The sequence below is a fragment of the Phyllostomus discolor genome, chromosome 7 (assembly GCF_004126475.2).
Source record: "Phyllostomus discolor isolate MPI-MPIP mPhyDis1 chromosome 7, mPhyDis1.pri.v3, whole genome shotgun sequence".
NCBI classification, from domain to species: Eukaryota; Metazoa; Chordata; class Mammalia; order Chiroptera; family Phyllostomidae; genus Phyllostomus; species Phyllostomus discolor.
The window spans coordinates 87,356,435-87,379,681 of record NC_040909.2 but is presented as its reverse complement, the minus strand read 5'-3'; the positions used below and the strand labels follow the sequence as shown (position 1 = coordinate 87,379,681).

Below are 23,247 nucleotides of genomic sequence, written 5' to 3'. Positions count from 1 at the left end.
TCTTAGACACTCTGTCACTTCTTTTGCCTCCTTGTTGCTCAGGTATTCAGCTCAAAGACTAAAATCTCCATAATTATACTACTTAAGCAATTGTCTGTGCTTTTGTTATCTTAAGTGAATGTGTGCTAACAATCCATGCTACAATGGCCCTCAGTTAATTTATACAGTCAAATTATAAGGTGTGAGATTTTATCTAAACCTTATTTCATAAAATATGCACTATAATTATGGACTTAAACATTTTGCTCTGTGTTGAAATGTCTTAGCATTTGTTTTCAGATGCTATAAACTTTTATCTAATTTTAGACTCTTGTCAAGATCAATTGTTTTAAAATTAAATAACAGTACCCTCTTCTGGCAAACAGACATTTGGTACATTTAGTCTATAGTTCTTGGGTAATTAAAAACAACAATGCCATTTGTGGTAATCTGTATATCATGTTAAAGAAATTAATCATTTTCAAGCAACTGATGTAGTTATTACCTTAAATGGTGTATTGTATTGCTTTTATATTAATTAACATTGGTGTTGGAGAGATAGCAATAAATACATATGCCACCACCCCCAAATTAGCTCATTAATACATATTGCAATGGTTCTTTCAACTGATAAGTTTCTTAGCTAATTTTTGTGAGCAAGTTCACTTAATTTCCTAATAAAAAGGATATAGTTAGCAAGAAGAGAAAAACATAATAAGGATATAATGAAAATGAGTCAAATATGTTTTTCTAATGTTAATAATAAGTATTTTTTTTCAATTTTAGTTTTTCTTTTATGTGTGCACAGTGTTATGCATTGAAGCTTAATAGGATATCATTTTCAAGGTGATTTTTCTTTTGGATCTATACACACATACACCCACATTGGATGATTTGGGTAATTCTGTTTTATTTATTCAAACCATGCCCAGAAATGTATAATTAAAATTAACTTGACTGAAAAGGGAGCTATTTGCAAAGAATGATTATGAAACTGTAGAGGTATTTGAACTCATAATTTGAAAATTAAAATGTGTATTTAACTATATCAAAAAGCACAAATATTTTGGCTTAATTATCAGTATCTTTCATGATTTTTCATGGATATAAAAGATTCATCAGTAATTTAAGTTCTTTACATGATATATTCTAGGCATACTAGCAATACTCAAACACTATAACATTGTAGGATTGGCGTATCCTCACTTGGCCACTACAGCAGTATGACTGAGAGCAAAATGAGCAGTGGCCTAAGATTTGTGTCCTTAAAGATTGGAGGTGGATGTTTACAGACACATTGACACTAACTAGCTTTTGTTCACACTGCAGATCAAGGAGGCTTATTGTATTTATTCCCTGTGCTTGAGTAGTTAAGTATTTTAACTTTTCAACATTAGCCTTGTAAATAACACCTGTGTTGCAGGCAGCTTGTGAGTTGATAGAAAAAAAGAGCATGGACCAGATGGCTTCACAGGTGAATTTTACCAAACATTCTGAGAAGAACTAACATCTCTCCTCAAACTTTTTCACAGAATTCAAGAGGAGGGAAGACTCCCAAACTCATTTTATAATGCCAGCATTATCCTAATGCCAAAACCAGGAAAAGACACTGCAAAGGAAGAAAATTATAGGCCAGTATCACTGATGAGCATAGTTGCTAAAATCCTCAAAAAAATATTAGCAAACCAAATACAGCCATGCATCAAAAAGATCATAAACCATGATCAAGTGTAATTTATTCTGAGAATACAAGGATGGTACATCATTTGAAATCAATAAATGTGATTCATTACATAAAAAATGAAAGATAAAAACACATGATTATATAAATACATGCAGAAAAAACTTTTGATAAAATCCAGCATCGATGTATGATAAAAATTCTAAGCAAGTGGGAATAGAGGGAACATAACATGAAAATAATAAAGGCCAAATATGACAAACCCACTGCTAGCATCATATTCAAGGGAGAAAAACTGCAAGCATTCCCCTTAAGATAGGGAACAAGACAGGGTTGTCTGCTTTTACCTCTCTTATTCAACATAGTACTGGAAGTCCTAGCCACAGCAATCAGACAAGATGAAGAAATAAAAGGCATACAAATTGGAAAGGAAGAAGTAAAACTGTCTTTATTTGCAGATGACATGACACTGTATATGGAAAACCCCGAAGATTCCACCATGAAACTACTGGAACTAACAAATGAATTCAGCAAAGTCACAGAATAGAAAATTAATATTCATAAGTTAGTTACATTTTTATATGCCAATAATGAACTAACAGAAATGAAAATTAAGAAAAAATTTCATTCACAGTTGCTTCAAAAAGAATAAAACACCTAGTAATAAATCTAACCAAGGATGTAAAATTTTTCTGTACTCAGAAAATTACAAGACACTGTAGGAAGAAATTGAAGAAGATATAAATAAGTGGAAGCACATACTGTGTCCTTTGATAGGATAAATTAACATCATTGAAATGTCTATACTACCCAAAACAAACTATAGAGTCAATGTAATTCCTATCAAGATTCCAATGATGTATTTCACAGAAGTAGAAAGTATATTTCAAAAATTTATATGGAACCACAAAAGGCCCTGCCTAGCAACAGTGATCTTGAAAAAAAAGTTGGAGGAATTACTCTACTTAATACCAAACTATACTACAAGGTCATAGTAATCAAAGCAGCCAAGTACTGGCATAAAAACAGATACATAAATCAGTGGAACAGAATAGAGAGCCCAGAAATAAACCCACACCTTTATAGTCAATATTTGACAGAGGAAGCAAGCACATACAGTGAGCTAAAGATAGTTTATTCAATAATGTTGTTGGGAAAATTGGACAGATACATGCAGAAAAATGAAACTAGACCACTTTCTTATACCACACACAAGAATAAATTCAAAATTCAAAGACCGAAATCTTAGACATGAAACCATAAAAATCCTAAAAGAAAACATAGGCAGCAAAATCTTGGACATTACTCATGGAAAATTTTTATATGATATATCTCCCCAAGCAAGGGAAACAAAAGAAAAAGATAAACAAATGGGGCTTCATGAAAGTAAAAAGTTTTTGCACAGCAAAGGAAGTCATCAACAAAAGAAAAAGACAATCCACAGAACAGAACATATATGCTGATGTATCTGATAAGGGGTTAATATCCAAAGTTTACAAAGCACCTACAAAACTTAACACCAAAATAAACGAACAGACAAATAAACAATCTAATTAAAAAATGGACAAATGATCTAAATAGACACTTCCCCAAAGAGGACATGCATATGGCCAACCAACATATAAAAAGATGCTCAATGTTACTAACCATCAGAGAAATGCAAATAAAACTACAAAAAGATATCATGTCACACCTGTTGGGATGGCTATCATCAATCAATAAATCAAAAACAAGTGCTGGCAAGGATGTGGAGAAAGGGGGACCCTTTTGCACTATTGGTGGGAATGCAGATTGGTGCAGCCACTGTGGAAAGCAGTGTGAAGGTATGTCAAAAATTTTAAAATGGATCTGCCCTTTGACCAAGCAATCCCACTTCTGGAAATATATCTGAAGGAACCCAAAACACTAATTTGAAAGAACATAAACACCCTTATGTTCATTGCAGCATTATTTATAATCACCAAGACATGGAAGCAGCACAAGTGTCTATCAATAGATGAGTGCATAAAACAACTATAGGCATTTACACAGTGGAATTCTACTTGGCCATAAAAAAGAAGAAAATTTTACGCTTTGCAACAGCATGGATGGACCTGGAGAACATTATGCTAAGTGAAATAAGCCAGTCAGAGAAAGACAAATACCATATGGTTTTACGTATGTGTGGAATCTAATAAACAAATTGAACTAAGAAGCAAAACAGAGACAGACTCATAAGTAGAGAACAGATGATAGCCAGTAGAATGGTAGGTTAGAGGGTAGAGGGATTGAGCAAGAAAGAAAAAGGACTCATGGACATGGACAACAGGGTGGTGATTGCTAGGGGGAAAGGGATATAAGGAAACTAAATGGTAATGCAAAAAATATAATAACGATAAACAATAAATTAAAAAGAGATAGCCTGTGGACCATAGCAGGCTGTCAACCTGTCTACAGTTTACACCTAAGTTAATTTACTTTTCCTCTTTATGACTGCTGGACTTGTCTCTATGAATCAAACAAAACCTACAGATTTTTAATGTAGTAAAAATTAGCACATCTAAAAATATCTAGAATGATCTCTTAGGGACAACTATAAAGAGGAGACATCTCTCTTACTTTTCATTAGAACTTGAAAAGTCTGGAGAATGGAAACCTTTTTAATACATCATGCTGATAAGCATTTTCCTAGATTACTGATTCTTTCACACAAGAAATATTGTGTGAGTAGTTTTATTCTCTGGGTAAAGGAGGTATAAGTATGTGGGGCACCAGGTTGTAGATTATGATGTGGAGGAATCTGTTGGGGTCTTACAGTGGTTGGCCCTATAGGTTTGACATGGATGATTGACTTGTTAAAAATATTTTTTTCACTGAAACTAATGGCTAGTTACTACCAAATTGTTGAGAAGCTCATGGTTACATAATTTACCTAAAGAAGAGGCTAGTGTGTCTGATGGTATGTTTGTGTTCACATGTGTGTCAGAGTGAGTAGACACCTGTCAATCTGTGATATCTGTCTGCTGCTGCTTCTACTCGTAGGTGCAATTACATCCCGTTGTAAAATTATTATTGTTATAATTATACTAATAGGAGCAGTCACTATCTGCCTGTCTCTGTTCTAAATATTTCGTGGGATTTACTTAATTTATTCCTCACAAAAACTCAGTAATAGTACTATTATTTCCCTTTTATAAAGAGGAAACTAAGGAACAGAGAGAAACAACAGGCTAACAGTGTCCTGAGCTCTGAGTCCCTGGAGCTGAGGCGGAACCTGCCATCAGGCTTTCAAGCCCCACTCCCAACATTCACAATGCAGCTGCTCCCAATAGAACTGATTTTAGATATTTTTCCTTTTTAAATTGTGTTAATTTAAATAAAGCTATTAATTATCTGCCCAACTAATTTAGAAATGCTCTGGGTTCCAAACAATCAGATCAATACTGAATTCCAGTATTATATGTATGAAAACAGCAGAGGAGCCAGTGTGCTTACCTGATAATTACAAATGCTCCTCCCCTAGTATCCAATCCTGGAGTCTCTGCTTCCTGTGGAATGTCAACTTTACAGCTTCACCAAGGAGTCAGCAAAGAAGCTCATATGTGAACTGTGTGTTGATGCAACAGAAAATAAGGATGTCTTAGCAATGATATTTCACACAAAAAAGCCCTGCCTAAAAATCTCCCCCACAGACATGCACACACACATCAAACCTTGTTTATTTGCTGTCATGTTTGTCACCTTCAAGGACACCATCAAGTTTCCTTGTGCATGCCAAGTTTACTCCCTCGTTCCAAGTATATATGGGATGTATCAAAATGATATATGGGCCAACTAACATTTTGTTGCACAATAAATTCATGTTGATCTAGGAACAACTGCCACTGCCAGATTCCCCTGAATGACCCCATTTGACATACATTTACACTGAGTATTAGATAACCTTGAATTCATTGATGGGTCCTCTTGAACACTGACTGTTCTTTATATCCATCAAGAGCTTTAAAAATCATATGAAAAAAACCTGACTGATTATGAAGTTAAAGGATATTCTAAATGTTGGAGTCATATAAAAAGTCCCAAGACCAATATATGTCAGATACTATGTGTCATATGTAGTGTCAAGATGTTCTTTAGTCATATTGTTGGGATTTTATATATTTCAATAAATAAGACTTACTGATATATCTGTGCCACAACATGTGGTACAAATATTGTTGAAGTTTATGTGTTGAAGTTAATGTGGAATGTCCTGAACTTGATCAACCATCAGTAAGGGTTTTTGCATTAAGCTACTAGTTGGTGTCAGTTAGGCCTTGTCTTATCTTTATTTCTTACAGTAAATCATCTAACTTATGACTTAGTCTTACATAAATGTATTTGCTCATTGTCCAAACAATAAGCTTTTGTTCAAGTCACTGAGCTAGAAAGATTTACAAATTCCTTGAGAAACATTGGGGATACTGGCAAAGATCAGTAAGTGTAAAGAAGTCATGCAGACTTAGGTCATTAGCTTCATTTCCTTCCTGGAGACATCGCTGAGTGCTGGCCCCACACCAGTCTCTCTGAGCTGACTCACAGGCCAGTGGAAATGGACACAGGCACACAAGTCAAAACACACAGTACAACACCTGCTGTGTAAGGATGACCAACTCTGCCTGTGTGAGTTGCATAATGAAGGATGATTAGGATTCTCAGTGTGAACAAGGAAGAAAGATATTCCAGACACAGGCCACTGCATGCAAAGCAAACAGTGGCCTGGTCTTCGGAACCCTGAGTGGATCTGGGGAAGCAGAAGACAGGGGATACCTTGCTAAACGGGCATGAATCAGAGCATTTCATGCTCAGAACATGAAAAGGGTCATCTGTGCTTTGGGAAGATTTACCTTTAGGAGGAAGAAGAAAAGCATTGGTGAGAGGGAGAGATACACAGAAGTTATTGAAGGCAAGAGAGATCGATTGCGATTAATCAGATGCCAGGGCAAGCAGGGGAGGATGCTCAGATTTTCAGCTGAGATAAGGCATCTGAGCAATTGGTGCAAGTTTGGGGCAGGAAAAACACCATTTTGTTTTTATTACATGTAAAGTTAGGAATGATGACAGGATATCCAGATGAGATGTGAGTTAGCCTTTATACTGTGATTCTTTTTTATCATGCATATCTGACCTACAAAATGGGAATTCAGCAAGGACCTCTTGCCTTGCTTACCTTTTTATCCATACATGATTTTAATATCTCTCAGCATGTTATAAATGCTCATAAATACTGAAGGATGAATAGATTAGGATGAGTAAATAAGGGAACAAATACTAATAACATAAATACTTAAAAATAAAAAAGAAATAGTCAAGGAAAAATAAGACAAATAATTGTACTGTAAGAAAAATTGTATGCAATAGTCCCCAAAATACATAAGGAATTCAACAGAGATATCTTTTAGCACAGAGACCCAACACTCATCCCTGAAAACCTGTCCTATCCTGAGAAAACACACTAGATCCAGCATATGCATGGCCTAAAATGGAATTGAATAGTAATAAAAATTGAAAATCTTTTTACTAATTTCACTTTTTAACTTTGTGGATTATTAACCTAATTTTACAGAATATATTCTCATTGAACATACATTTGATTCTGATTATAACTAATTCTGTTTTGTTAAATTTTATCCCACTATCCATTTCAAGATTATTTCTGCATTTAGAGTGTTTTCTTAAATATTTTTCCTAGTTAAATATAAGTATAACCACATTCCACATTAAGTACATTTGGTTATATTTAATAACTTTATATTGTTTATTATTCAAGTACTTTCAGTGAGATAAGTAAGGATATATACCTGTCTTGGGCATATTATAATTTTTGTTGATGTAGTTAAAGAAATACCCATATGTAAAAGTCACATAAATCATCATCAGCCTACCATTAATGCTCAGTTTTTGCTATCTAGATCTAGATCATACAATGTATAATGATGAAAGGTAATGTTTTTTAGTTCCACTTAGTCATTGATATCTTTTTATGACAGGGATCTTCAAGGCACTGCGAGTCTGTAGATCTTCTGCCCTGGGTTTTTTACAGTCTTGTGAAATCTCTCTCAAATTTTGTGGTCTCAGAATGGTGCCCAGGATACTGGTTTAAAATCAGAGGGTCCTATCCTCAGCTCTGAGTTCAGTTCCATAGTATGATAGCCTGCTAAGAGTTTGCATTTTCAAGACATCTCATTTGATCTGGAGATTTTAATAAACACAAAGAGTGATTTTCTGAAGTAATACAACATGCGTTATGATCTATTATGATCTAGGTAGAACTGTTAAGTCTGATCACTGCAATGTCTACATTGGTACTGGGGCAGAATAAAAAAGAGAAACTTTATTTTGAAACTTTATTTTAGCCCTGGCTGGCGTAGCTCAGTGGGTTGAGCGCGGGCTGGGAACCAAAGTGTCCCAGGTTCGATTCCCAGCCAGGGTACATTCCTAGGTTGCAGGCCATAACCCCCAGCAACCGCACATTGATGTTTCTCTCTCTCTCTCTCTCTCTCTATCTCCCTCCCTTCCCTCTCTAAAAATAAATAAATAAAATATTAATAATAAAAAAAGATTATTTAAAAAAAACATACTATTCTAAAAAAAAAAAAGAAACTTTATTTTCATTGCTGACAATGTTACAGATGTCCTCATTAACCCTGCCCCTTTTCCCATCTCACCTCAGCTCCCACCCTATCTTCCCTCTGGCTATCACCACACTGTTGTCTGTGTTTATGGGTTATGCATATATGTTCTTTGGCTAATTCCTTCACTTTCTTTCATCCAGTCCAAAACATAGAGACTTGTACTCTATACTGAAAAAGTATCATCTTTCTTAAAAACTAAAAGTCATGATTTCATTGTTGCATGAAATTTTTCTTTGTTTATAAAAGGTGATCAGCTGATTTAACCATGTAACATAAACTATTCTATTCATTTTCACAAAACAGACATCCTTAGATAGTTTTCTCCAGAGGTCAACTTAAAGAGTATAAAAATTGTTAAGTATTTGGTGAAATACTGTTTTATCTCCACATTCTAAAGCATGTTGAACTATCGAGATTATGCATTAGCTTTGTAATTGTTAAGTCAAATGGGGTCATGAACAGTAAAGCCATTTTGTGGGTCACTAAAGAAAAAATACTTAAAAGCATGAAAACCTTTCTGTTTGGACAAGCGGCAACAATACATAAAAAATACAGCAGTGGTCAAATAAGTTTCTAGGAAAGCAGACCACTATGTCTGTATAAGTATTAAAAGTTTATAAATCAAAAGCAGCATTTTATTTTCTTAATATAAATATAGTAAACCTTATTTGTGTGATGCTAAGTCTCATATTCAAAAAATATTTTTAAGCCCTGGCTGGCGTAGCTCAGTGGATTGAGCGCGGGCTGTGAACCAAAGTGTCGCAGGTTCAACTCCCAATCAGGGCACATGCCTGGGTTGCAGGCCATGACCCCCAGCAACCGCACATTGATGTTTCTCTCTCTCTCTCTCCCTCCCTTCCCTCTCTAAAAATAAATAAATAAAATCTTAAAAATATATATATATATTTTTAAGCATTGAATTCGGTTGTTATATGGCTGTTACTTGGAAATTACAATAATGAAGGTAAAAAAGAAAAAGGTGGAGAAAGACAAATTTTAAACAAACATGTTACCTCTCTGTAAGCTAAAGAGAGTAACATACACCCTCTTAACTCCTGGGATTTAAGGTCATGTAATAGATTTTTTAAACTGTTGAATGTTAAAGCTGGAAAAGACTTTACTGATCATTTATTTTATGTTTATTTTAAAAGTCTCATTTTATGAGACTCAGTCTATAGTTAGCTCAAAAGAAACTAGAGAGAGAAAAATATCTAAAAGTTCTGAGTTGGTTTCCTTTTGAAGTGGATAATCGGTAATGGAAGACATTGCCTTTTGTAGCTGGATGAAGAGACCTCGGTGTGGTGTGCCTGACCAGACAAGAGGCAGCTCCAGATTCAACATCCGTCGGAAGCGATATGCATTGACAGGCCAGAAGTGGCAGCACAAACACATCACCTACAGGTACGAGCACCAATGGTGAAGTTCTGTTCTCCATTTGTCACAGCTACTTATTCTGACATTCTTTTTGACATCTTACGCACATTGACTACATGATAACATATAGTAATACAATGTGCACATAAGGAACTTAATACTGTGAGTGAGAATATATTATCCATAGGCAATTGTGTAGTCATTCCTAGACATACTTGGTCTCTTTTGTAAACTAGATGTTTCAGCTTCCCCAAATGAATACCTATATTCTGAGGGATTGTCAGATGAGTATCTGAACACATAGCATTCTTTAACAAGAATTCATAATCTAAAAAATACCAAAATAGTAAAATATCTAAGTAATACTCATTTAAAACTATGTCTTTGAATCCTTTAATTAACTTCTAGTATCAGTGTAATTGTTAATCTATGGTAAGATTATGGTTAGAGGTTAGGAACTGTCTTCAGAGCAGCTGCACCATTTGCATTTTCACCAGAAGTGATAAGAGTTCACTCCACAGCCTTGACAGCACTTGGTGTTGTCAATGGTCTCATTGTAACCATTCTAATAGACATGTAGTGGTTTATCACTGTTGTTTCGATTTGCATTTCCTTGGTGACATATGATCTTCATATGTTTGTTTGCCATCTGTACATCTTCTTTGGTGAGATGTCTGTCAGATCTTTTGACCAAAAGGTGAAGTATTCTATAGGTTGAGTTGATTAATAGTGATATTGAGTTCAACTATATCCTTATCTATTTTCTATTTGCACGGTCTGTCATTTACTGATAGAGAGCTGTTAGAGTGTCCAACTAAGACAGTGTGTTCATCTATTTCATCTTGCAGTACTATCAGGCTTTGTGTCATGTATTTGGTTGTTCTGTAGTTAGGCATATACACATTAAAGTATGTTATGTCTTGTTGCAAAATCAACACCCTTATCCTTACATAATGCCCTACTTTATCCCTGGTAATTTTCTTTGCTCTGAAAACAACTTTGGCTGAAATTAATATTGTTGTCACAGTTTCACTTTGATTGGTGTAGTATGGTATATTTTCCTTCATCTCTTTACTTTTAGTCTTATCAGTGACTTTATATTTAAGGTGGCAACATTTCTTGTAGGCAACATATAATTGCTGTTGCTTTTTAATTCACTGTGTCTGTCTTTTCATTGGTATATTTTGACCATTCACATTTAAAGTGATTATTGATATAGATTAATTTATATATTTCATATTTGTAACTCTCTGCTGCTCACTGCTGTTATTCTTGTGGATTATTTTTTGTCTTCTCTCTTTTTTCTGTCTTCTTTGGTTTTAAATGAGTACTTAATACATTTCTGTTTTCTACTAGCATATCAATGTTCTTTAGAAAGTATTTTAGTGATGATTTAGAGTTTGAATTACACATTTAAATTAATCAAAGTCATTCTTCAAATAACACTATATATACTACTTCACAGATTGCAGGTATCCTATCACAGAGTATCTCTAATTTCTCCCTCTCGTCCCTTATAACATTGTTTGCATTTTCTTCATTTACCTATTATTTATGTTCACCCAATATGTTGTCACTATTAGCATTTTGAACAATTATCTGTTAGAGCAATTAAAATAATAAAAATTATTTTTTTTATTTCTTCCCTAACGTTTGTTCTTCCTTTAAATAGATCTGAATTTCTGACCTATAGAATTTTTCTTCTTTCTAAATAACTTCATTTAAAATTTCATAGAAGATGGTTTTACTGGCAATTGCCAGATGCATCTAATTTTGAAATTGTATTATATTAGTGAGTATTTATAATATATTCAGTAATATGATACTACTATGTTAGATTATATTAATTAATACTTTTTTCCCATAAATTTACTCTTTGGCAAACCCTGATTTTAACTTAATGTTTCCTTGACTACTGAGGACACACACTAGGAATTATTACTTCACTTTAATAGTTATGCAGAGTAAAGACTTAGACATTGTTAAGTATCAATCAGTTCCTTTTCAGAAACCTTTCTCATTTTCCCTCTGAAGCCAATGAATTCAATGAACCTGATGTTCATGTTGACTTCAAGCAGAATTCCTCTGGACACACAGCAGGCTGAGAAACAGACACTGTTTAAGTAAGACCCAGAGTTATGTGGACTTAAATCTACCTTGCTGGAAAGCTTGGAAAATAAACATACATTTAATATGAGGTTTCCTCAAGGGACTCCATGTTCAATCTTCAGTCTGTGGCCATTTGTAGCACACAGGAAAAAAAGTGAAGCTGTCATCAACTGTGCAAAATTTGCGTAAAAGTCAAATAGCTCTATTAAGCATTTCATATATAACCTTCACTTTATTTATTTTATAACATTATTTTACAAATATGTATTATAATTTTTGTGTTATGTATTGGAATTCTTAAGAATAACAGTTTTATTTTGCACTTAATATCACAGGATTTCTCTGTGTCCTTTATTATTTAAGTTGTTAGCAAATACACAAAGTGTCTTTCAATGGCATAAGATTTCTAAATTGGTTTTGTTTCCATTTGGTTCCAAACTCTAAGTTTAAAGTGCACTCATGTCTTGTATTTATTAATAACACTACAAATATTTTGTAGTGTTCAACACATTTTGGTAGCTATTAAGTTCATAGCTTGAAAAAGAATAAGTTTTCCAATCCAAATGGTACTTCACATTTATTACTATCTATTATATTATACAGCTTCATTTTTTTCTGAACCATTAGGTAGATATATGAGTAATATATGTATATATATATATATATATATCATACCAACACATTTCACTTATTTTCTTTGCTGTACAATTATCCTTTATTTGAAAACAAAATAATTTATCCATTATACCTCAAATCAATACCATTTCCATCAATGATGTCCTCAGAAAACATCTGTCTGACACTAACTCTGTATTCCCACAATGATGACTCAAGGAAGCATCTGTATTCTTTGATTGAACTCCTGAAATGTTTTTGTCTTTCCATTCATAGCCCCTTATTCATTTTTTATCAGGAACAGTGATCTTTGTAAACTGGAATACTACCAGGGTATTCCTCCACTTATAACACTGTGGTGGCGTCTTGTCACAGAATATGGTCCATTCCCATGAGCTGTCTCCCCTCTGGTTGCTGGTCCTCCTTTGGACCTGTTTGCTGAGCAGTCTGTTTTGACCAGGCCAGTTTCACTCATGTTGCTCACTGCCCCTTTTTTCCTGGGAACTCAGTGCTAGGCACATGTGATTCCTTTGGTCTTTGAAATCACCTTTGTCATTTCCTTATCTGGCCTCCTCACCCCTCATCATCATGTCTGCAATTGTTTTCTTTTGTGTTTGTTCTTTTTTATTATTTCTCTCACATCACTAGAATATCTAAGTCTTGCAAAAGCAGTATGCTTCACACTTGTCTCTCACACCTGGGACAGTATCCATTTTCTACTATGTTCTTCCAAATAATATGTCATAAAAATACTTGCCTAAGAATGGTGGTGGTGGGGTGGTTGCTTCTGAGATCCTGTAGTGTGAAAAGGAAGTAAAATACTACTAGGAAAATTACAACATTAATCCCATTGCTTCCTCAGCCATCAACAAGAGATTCAGAGATTAAAAACAAGCTGGATGAAGGTCTGTGATACTTCAGTGTTGGAACTTTCCCTTTCTCAAATAGAGTTTACAGCATCATGCAGAACAAGACATAAAGCTAAAACAAAAATGAATAAGATAGAATAAAACAACAACAAAGCACTGTGTCACTCTATCCTTGAGCAGGCAGGAATTCTTTCATTCTCTCCATCCTTTGGCTCATGTTGAATAATAGGGTGTCTTCCTTGGCACTGATTTTCTATCACAGCCCATGTCTGAATATCAGTAGATATTAGCAAATGTTTCCTCACAGTATGTCCCAAATCCAACCAATTCTCAGTATCCCCTGGTCCAAAGTCCACCACCTCAAACCTTAATTTTTGTGAAAGTCCCCAGGCCTCCTTGCTTCCATTCTTGCTCCTTGTTAATCTACTCTTTTCCCCTTAATGACCCCAGTTGTTTACTTAGCACCTAAGTCAATGTCTCTTCTCTGTTTACTATACTCTAGGTCTTCACCTCTCGCTTGGAGCAAAAGCCAGACTGCTGACAGCACCCACAGGCTCTGCCTTGTCTGCATTCTTCCTCTTGCTGGCCCCTGTCTCAATGTTGCCCCATTCTGCCCAGGCTACAGGTCACACTCCCAATGTGTCCACACTATCTCTTCCTGAAATACCCCACCCAACCCCTTTCCATGTGCTTTTTTTCTTCATTTTCTTCATATATAAAAAATATTTACTATCAAACTGTCAATGTGAACATGTTCTAGAATGTGTATTAAAAAGTAGTGATAACCTTGTTTTAGATGTGCAAGTCTAGCTTAGAATTTAAGACAATGGATCCATGAGTCAGAATGCTTGGGCTGAAAAACCAGCCATGCCACTCTGAATTTCCTCCAAATGCCTCTGAATCTCAACTTCTTTCTTTGTAAAATTGACATAAATGCCCATGTCATTGGGTAACCATGGGGATTAAATAAGGTGCTGTGAAATGCTTACCTGGCTCATAGCAATACTGTTACTGAGCAAGCTGGGGCTCGGCCATCTGGTGCATTTACATATGACCCAACAATTAGTGTTGAAGGAAACAGGCTTTTATTAACATGATTTCAATGTCAATGGAGAGCCCTCCTCTTCCCCAAGACTCAGAGCCTCACTTGCTTCTCAAAAGACTACAAGCCAAAACCATGCCCAGAAGTTCCCCATATCCTTCTCTGTCTTTAAGCCAGTCATGTAAACAGATTTTCATTGCCCCTGGAATATTCTCTGTGGGTTTCAGAGTGGCTAACCTCTCTCAGCAGCTCTGTCCTTCAGGATGCGCAGTGTACCATTCTCAGCCTCCATGTACTAGTTCAGGAAAACATGTGCCCTATTACACTGGGTCACAGTGGAGTCCAGGGATCCACATATGCTAGGAGTGTGACTTCTCTGTACTTCCTTCAAAGAAGCAGAAGTCTGCAACTTAGCATTCCTGGGTACAGTTCAGCTCCAAGCATCTCTCATGAGTCTCAGAGACTAGGCAGGTTCCCTCAGCTCCATCAGCTCCATCAGCTCCGATGCCATCTTCTCCAGGCAGACCTCTATCTGCCTACCCTATGGCTCTCTCTCTGACTTTTAGACCTCCCAGCTGACCTCTTCTCCCACCCCATATCTCAAGGTTTACTCTCCTCTCTTTTAGCCCACCATAATTTAAATGCTTGGCCTGGAACTTCCTGTGTGACCTCACATCCAGGTTTCCTAGGGTATTGTTAGCATTTGCCTTTTTGCCAGTCCCCCATCCCCTGTATCTTTCACCTTCTTTTGACTGCCATCTTTAGTCAGGGAAAAAATTCCCAATGACACATGAGCATCCAGGGTGAGCATCTGCCCCCTGCCTCTCTTATAGGCACAGGATGAGCTCCCTCCACAGCACCCCCTCCGCTTAGGTTCTCAGAGTCATGTACACAATTTGCGCTGTGCAGCAGCCTTTTTTCTTCAGGAAAGCATGGTTATTAACTTGACATTGTTATGCAATGTATCTTAAATGAAGTATTGCCCTACCATCCACTCTTCCCTTCCCACAATCAAGGATTGTGGGGTTTACCTTCTGCATCCTGTTATAATGATGCAAATGCCGTTATTGTTATTTTAGCATGATTTCTGCCTGACATTTGTAATGATGTGTATGTAGTTAAAATCACGTTAAAATATAATCTACATATAGAGTAGATATTTTTATAGAGTTATATTTTTAACCTGATTTTAACTACGTCCACATCATTACAAATGTCAGGCAGAAATCATGTTAAAATAACAATAATGGCATTAACATCATTGTAACAGGATGCAGAGAACAGGCTGACAGTGACCAGAGGGGAGAGGGGAGGGGATTTCAGGGGAAAAGGGGAAGGATTTACAGGAACAAGTATAAAGGACACATGGACAAAAACTAGGGTGGGTGAAAGTGGGAGGGAGGTGGGGAGGGCTGGGGGTAGGCTAGGATGGGAGTAAAGAACAGAAAACTGTAGTTGAACAACAATTAAAATAAAAATAATTAATTCTCAAAAAATATATAATCTACATACAATTTTTCTACTTGAAAATATATCTTAACTTAAATGCCTTAAAAAGGCAAAACTGATTTTGATTTCATATTGTGACATGCAGTGGAAACACCATAATTTAGCACTTATTCCATTATTATAAATCAGTTACCTCCAATTTTTCTTTATTATCCATTGCAATACATATTCACTTGAATATTACACCCACCTTCATGTATTATGATAGGTGTTTAGTAAGAATTCATGGATTCATGGCTGTAAGATTATCCGTTGAAGGACTCTGAAATTTATTAATGCTTTTCATGGAAATTACCCATTGCTTTTCACAAAAATAATATGAACTTATACTACCACAATATAAGATATATGTATATTTATTTCATTCATATTCTATTTAGAAAAAAATGTAAAAAAAAAACTGAGGAATAAGAAATACCTAATTAGCGCTAAATGAATTGAGAGCATCAAGATAAACTAATTAAATAAATAACATTTAAGTTACTTCTTTAAATTTATATAATAGCTAGATTTTTATATTAGAAAAGCTATTCACTCACAGTGCTTATTTTAACTAACAAAACTTAAGTATATAATAAGAAAATAATAGAACTCAGAAATTGCAATTAAATTTTTTTCTTTAAAAACTCAGAAATAGCCCTGGCTGGAGTAGCTCAGTGGATTCAGCGTGGGCTGCAAACCAAAGCATTGCAGGTTTGATTCCCAATCAGGGCACATGCCTGGGTTGTAGGCCATGACCCCCAGCAACTGCAAATTGGTGTTTCTCTCTCTTTCTTTCTCCCTCCCTTCCCTCTCTAAAAATAAATAAATACAATCTTTTTTAAAAAGTTTAAAAAAACTCAGAAATAACTGTGTTTGAGGAATTAATGATCATAGATACACAAGACATTGTTTTGAAGTTATTTGTGGACACAAAATTCTGTGTCTTTAAAAGTAACTACAACCAGAAAGAAATGGAGGGTTTTGTTTTTGTTTTTGTTTTTAATTTCGGCTCCAAACTGCCGTACCTGTCTGATCATTAAGCAAAGTCATCTCCTTGTGGTTGTTCAGGAGGCAGAGTATCTGCTGGATCCAATGACCCACTGTTCCTCATTGTCAGGGACCTTTTCATGTATAGTCTTTACCAAAGAATACAATGCTGTTGAAAATTACATGACTCCAATGTAGTGAAATTTAGCTATAATAATTTAATTTGTTTCTTTCCTATTTAATATTTTACTCACTGAATAGATCAAAATCTTTAATAAGTCAGATTATATGTGATGAAGCCATGACAATTATTCTTTTCTCTAAATTTCAGTATAAAGAACGTAACTCCAAAAGTAGGGGAGCCTGAAACCCGTAAAGCAATTCGCCGTGCCTTTGATGTGTGGCAGAATGTGACTCCTCTGACATTCGAAGAAGTGCCCTACAGTGAATTAGAAAATGGCAAACGAGATGTGGATATAACCATCATTTTTGCTTCTGGTTTCCATGGAGACAGCTCACCTTTTGATGGAGAGGGAGGGTTTTTGGCACATGCCTACTTCCCAGGACCAGGAATTGGAGGAGACACTCATTTTGACTCCGATGAGCCATGGACACTAGGAAATCCAAACCACGATGGTAAGTGCATCACTCTTCTCATAGTAAATAGTTCTCTTTTTTTATTTCATTTTTGGAATATCCAATTAATTCACAAACTTAAGGTATCAATTCTAAATTTGTTTTTAAAATTATGAAACAATGTATGAGCTTTTAATAAACTTTTAGAATAAAAATTTGTATGGGTCATTAGATAATGATGATTTTCATGTGATCCTTTGATTAAAGATGAGAAGTTTTAACTTTTGTACAATGTCACTTAAAATATATATTTTATCCTGACCTGAGGACATGTTTTCATTGCTTTTTGAGAGAGTAGAAGGGAGAGAATGGAGAGAAACATTGACTGATTGCCTGTTGTATACACCTGGATCAAGGATTGAAACTGCAACCCAGGCATGACCCCAGCCTGGGAAATAAACTCACAACCCTTTGACTATGGGACAATACTCCAACTGAGCCACATGGGTCAGGGAACACTTAAAAGAGTTAATAGAATTTAAGTCATTGGGTATTCATTAAGCAAATTTTGTTGTTTTTTTTTCTTTACACTTTGTTCCAGTGTTTTCACTTGAAACTTAACCCTGATTAACATTTATGATGTAGCTGCTACTGTATCTTTTCTGTTATTTTTTGCTTCTATTAATACCTTTCTACTTTGTAAAATTTTGTCCCTTTTCTTTTGTCTCATCCATTACCTTGGTCTCCCAATCTAGTGCAACTACAAAATTTATTATTTTGTATTATATTCTTCTTTATTTTTATCAAAACCACTTTCTTGCCAATCAGTGTTGACACATCTATTAGTTTTATAATCTTATAAGTATTTTCACATGCAAAAATAATGTAAAAGTAAAAAACTCAATAACTAAAATAATAGTTACTTGAAATAAGAAACATGTGTTTCTTCCTAGACAACAAACCATACTTCAATTTTATGTTTAATAAAGCATTCAGAGAATTGTTAAGATCCTAGAATTATAAGGCTTCAAATCAACCATCTCCCCAGCTCTTACATTCAAGATAAATACTTTTTTCTTACCATATAGTACAATGTTGTTGAAAACACAAGTGTGCATTGTGTAAAAGACAATTAATCAGCTAATAACACTCTTAATTTCTCCTTGCTGCATTAAACCTAGCCATCAAATTAAGGTTTGTTAATTTGTTAGATAGCTTAATTAGCTGGATTAATGTTAATAGTCATGTGTTTTTAGAACATGCAGTATTCAAACATTGAATAGAATGAGTTAGGTTGAATTAAACTTAAAATAACATCAAATTTTGAAGAAAATACAATAACTATGTTTTACAAAAATATCTAATATTAAACAAAATGATGTTTTGAATTGTCAATAAGTGTATTGGCTATAATATTAAGTTATGGTATCATTTTTAAGAACTAGTTTGGAGACTAATGAAAAATGTGTTGAGAGATTTCACTGCGATGGAATGAAAAGCAAAATTTTCAGTGTCAGACAGCCCTGTATTTGATCCCTCGTTAACCGACCGCTGCCTCAGGAAGGCTCTCCCAAGCTGTGCATTGGTTTTCTCTTTGTCTTGTGTTGCAGGGCTGGGACTTTGTGAGTAGAAGCCTTTCCTCTTCAGGCCTGTGTAACCTGCTCTACTGAGCAGCTAATACTGAAATGTCCACAACAGGGGAAATGGACCATACTGGTTTGATGCATACATCAATTAAAATAAAATAGGTTTACTTTATTTTTATCAAAACCCCACAGATATTTTAATGAATTAGTTCAGATACCTTCAATTATTAAATTTATTTTAAGAATGAAAGGAATGTTTGCATTTTAAATGACATAGAAAAATGGCACTTACGTTTGAATTTTGCTGAGACAGTCAAAATTGCATGTGTCTCCAAGGGAAGGACTTTCTTTTAAAATTCTGAACAGTGAATACTGTTTCATTCCAATAATGAATCAGCTATTTTATATTTGTAGCTTTGAAGTTGTATTAATTTGGCTTCGTGACCTCATAAATGTAAAATTATTTTTTAAATCATCTATAAAGGAGATGAAGCCTGCCAAAGGCCTATATTTTCTCTTAAAATATTAAAATGCTCCAGAAAGCTGCAGAAATCCTTTAAATGTATGATTTATCAGCGGTTTTCTTAGGCATTAGCCAATATTTTTTTTAAATAAGAAGCTCTAAGAAAAAATCTATAAGGGCATGTGAGATGATTTAGGAAATGAGAATACACTGATTTGGGTGGGATCAGTGTTATGAGTGCATATGTGTTTTGTATGATGTAAGGAATTTTCCAAGGAATATACATGTGGAAAGAATTCTGAGATGAAAAGGATTCTGAAACACATAACTGATGGTATCCAGTGAAGCCAGTGGACTATTGGCTCAAATGATATATTAATATATTTCATTGCCTCTTAACTTTTACTGTACAAGTATAATAATTTTTGTAAATAGGCCCATTACTAAAAACCTGAACAAAACAATTATTTAATATTTAGTGTTTAATTTGGAAGAAAATGTTTCTTACTGGTCAAGTAGATATATATTTTTTCCTTTTGAGTGAGTTTAAGGAAATGACTTCAAAATAATAGTGTTTTCACATTTGCACGGAATTAGAGAGAAGTTAACTGACTGTTCAAGATGTAATACTGTAAAAATTGACTGCTTAATTGAAATTCCAACCTTTGGCAACAGCCCAACAAGAGGGTAGTATCCTGGACAAGATTCATCATTGATCAGAACAACAACTTCTGGCTTTTCTTGGGTGCTGGTGAATGTGGGAAGAATTAATGTGTCCATCCACCCTAGATCCTAACTGTAAGATTGTCTTTGTATCACAAATACATAAAGCACAATTCTGAAATCTTCATGAATAAATTCTTTTAAAAAGAATTTATTTATTTATTTTTGGAGAAAAAGGAAGTTAAGGGAGAAAGAGAGTAAGAGAAACATCAGTGAGTGTTTGCTTCATGTGCATCCCCTACCAGGGACCTGGCCCAAAACCCAAGCATGTGCCCTGGCTGAGAATCATACTGGCAACCATTTAGTTCACAGGCCAGCACTCAGTGCACTGAGCCACACCAGCCATGGCTGATAAATATTTTTTAAATCTAGTCCTTGCATAACCCCTATTTTACTTACCTGAAACATTTTCTTTCTCTTCAATTCATTGCTCTTAAGCACCTAGAAAAGAGAGCAGCCTGGTAATTTAGCAAAAAATGAAATGAAAGAGCCTCTTGATAAGTACCCCCAGGTCATTCTCCATAGCATATGCTCAGGTAATGAAGGCAATTTGTATTCCATCTACCTCAAAGGTGATAAACAGTGTCATAGGCCGCCAATAATTCTTAATTCCTTATTATACACCTTATCATCAATTTGCTCATAGTCATGATATCTTTTGAAAATTCAACCTAAAGGCTATTAAGTAAATTACACAGTAGTTTCATTAAATAAACACATGCACATACACACCTCCACTAAAAGTGCCTTTTTTAAAGAGATTTTTTTTCTTTTTTAACTTTTTTATGGAGTGGGTAAGTACAATCTACATAGTATTCTCAGTAGAAAATGTTACTGTGATATGGTTTTTGAAAAGTATACATTGCCTGAACGTGAATTGGAAAATTTAACTTTAGCAAAATATTAAGATTCTGAGTGTCATTATCGTTGTTTCATTGGCAACCATATAAAGTTTAAATGGCACTATCAATGTAAACACAAACTTGTCACAAGAACTTTATAATTAGACAAGCATCTGTTACAGTTCTGGGATTTGAAATGGATAATCTCTTAGCAAAAATGTTACCTGTGTAAATGATATATATAACTGTAACAAAAATATCCAGAAGGGAAAAGATAGCAGCAAGATAGGTGGGAGCAGAGTCCACTTCCCCCTGCATACAGGTAGAACACCTAGCCCATCTTCTGAGGAACAGAGTGAACAGCCAATGGTATCCCAGCATAGACGAAGGTTGGAGGCCAAAACTGTAGAGGACATTGAAAAATCAGATGGTAAGGAGATTGCTTTTGGTCGGTAAAGTCCCTTGGACTAGTGTGGGGATCTAGGTGGCTGCAGCCCCAGACCCAGTGCCTGCTGGGCCAGATTCAGGATTCTTGGAAGATAGCCAGGTCAGTGATTCCCTCCCCTGCCAAACAGGGAGGTTTGAACAGCACCAGGATGGACCTGGATACTTGAAGTTACTAGTGGGATTAAGAAGGAGTGGCAAACCCATAGCAGCAGCATGCACCTGCTGAGACTGTGGATGCCAGCTGGGTCATTACCAGAGAAATTGGGAATCTGGGGGATGCTGGGAGAAGGGAGAAGAGTTGAGCCATGATAAACCCTGACCCAGATAGTCTCCAGTCTGGTTGCAAAGCCGGGCTGTATGAGAGGCCAGGTGCTTGTTTGGAGCAGCAGGCTTGAACAGGAGCAATTTAAAAAAAAAAAAAGGTCTCAGGGCTGTTTAGGGAATTGCACCAGAATTCTCCTGCAGCAGTCACCCATGCCCCCTGCACTCTCTGCAGCCTCGGCCAAAGGCCTGCTCCTGCCACCAGGACCAAGGCCAAGCTCCCACTATCCCCAGCAGAGGAGACCATGCACTTCTGCCCACAGCCCTGGGGGCAGTGTACACCCCATCCAACCACCACCAAGGCTGCAGCACCCAACCCCACCTCTGCCCTAGAGGCAAGACCACTCCTCCTCCACTGAGGCCAAGGTGGGAAACCCACCCTGTGGGAAAAACTGGCTTGCTAAGAGGAAGGCAGAAAAAATCCTCACAGAGGAGAGTAGCAGGGCTCAAGGAGTCAGCAGTCCCCAGGAAGATTTAACTCAGGGAGAAAGCTAAACTACCCTGAAGAGACTTTGAGAGCCCCTAGCACCTAGGACAGCAAAGAGTGATAAGGTGGTGTGTAACTTGCCCCTCTTTGGCACACCTCAAGGACAGCACAACTGGTGGACTAAAGGCATAGGCCGGGTACAGAAGGGCACTGGGGGCCTGTAGCTAACTGAGAAACTGGGCTGAAGAATGGGCAATTGTGAAGAGTGCTGCTCAGACCTGGCCCCCATCCTAGAAAAACCACAAGAAGGGAGAAAAGAGAAACCCAACCCCCTCAGCCTTCTGTAGCCAGGAAGACCAGCAAGATTCCCTTGACCAGTTGAAAGCCAGCAGGAGGCTTTTTTCCCTTTCTTTCTTTTTATTTTGTTTTTTTTTTTCCTCTATTTTTCATTCTATCCCCACCCCCACAAGTGAGACAATAAAACCTGGAGCTGTGAAAGGACCAGAGTGAGACACAAAAGTGGTCATCCCTACAACTGAGAAGCAGAAAATTTTACTTTGCTATTCCACAGAACTTGCAAGTGATTGTTAATTTGTACTATTATTGTTTTTTCATTATTTTACTAATTTTGTTTTATTTGTATTTTTAAATTTTTCTTCTTTCTGTTTACTCTTCACTTTGTTAAATTGTATTGTTTCACTGGTTTCCCTTGTTTTCTCTTTCATAGAGTATTTTTAATTTTCTTTCTTTCACTTCACTTGTGTTCCAACAGCATACTACTACAGGCTATGTACTTCCTCTTCTTGTTATTCAGATCACATAGATTCTGTCATGTGATTGTTACTCCATTACTATTGTAAGTAATTGTTGTTTTATTCAATGGTAAATACAACACAGCATCCCTCCTGAATATTAGCTCATTTCACTGTCTTCTGGAACTTTATTGCCATTGTGGTTAAATGTATTCTCTTGCACACTACACCTATTTTCTATCATTTATTCTCACTATATCTCATAATCTGACCACCCCCAAGCTCACTGTTTTCTGAATGAAACTCACAA

The 23,247-nt window shown here is 35.8% G+C and overlaps 1 protein-coding gene across 3 annotated transcripts in view; it reads left to right on the top strand.

Moving 5' to 3' along the window:
• Window positions 1-23,247, top strand: part of MMP16 (matrix metallopeptidase 16) — a 262,119-nt gene that overhangs the window by 156,106 nt on the left and 82,766 nt on the right. For all 3 annotated transcript variants that reach the window (XM_028518854.2, XM_036031099.1, XM_036031100.1), the window contains exons 3-4: window positions 9,592-9,714; window positions 17,132-17,436. In XM_028518854.2, the coding sequence (XP_028374655.1) occupies window positions 9,592-9,714; window positions 17,132-17,436 (428 nt within the window). The remainder of the gene's footprint in view (window positions 1-9,591; window positions 9,715-17,131; window positions 17,437-23,247) is intronic.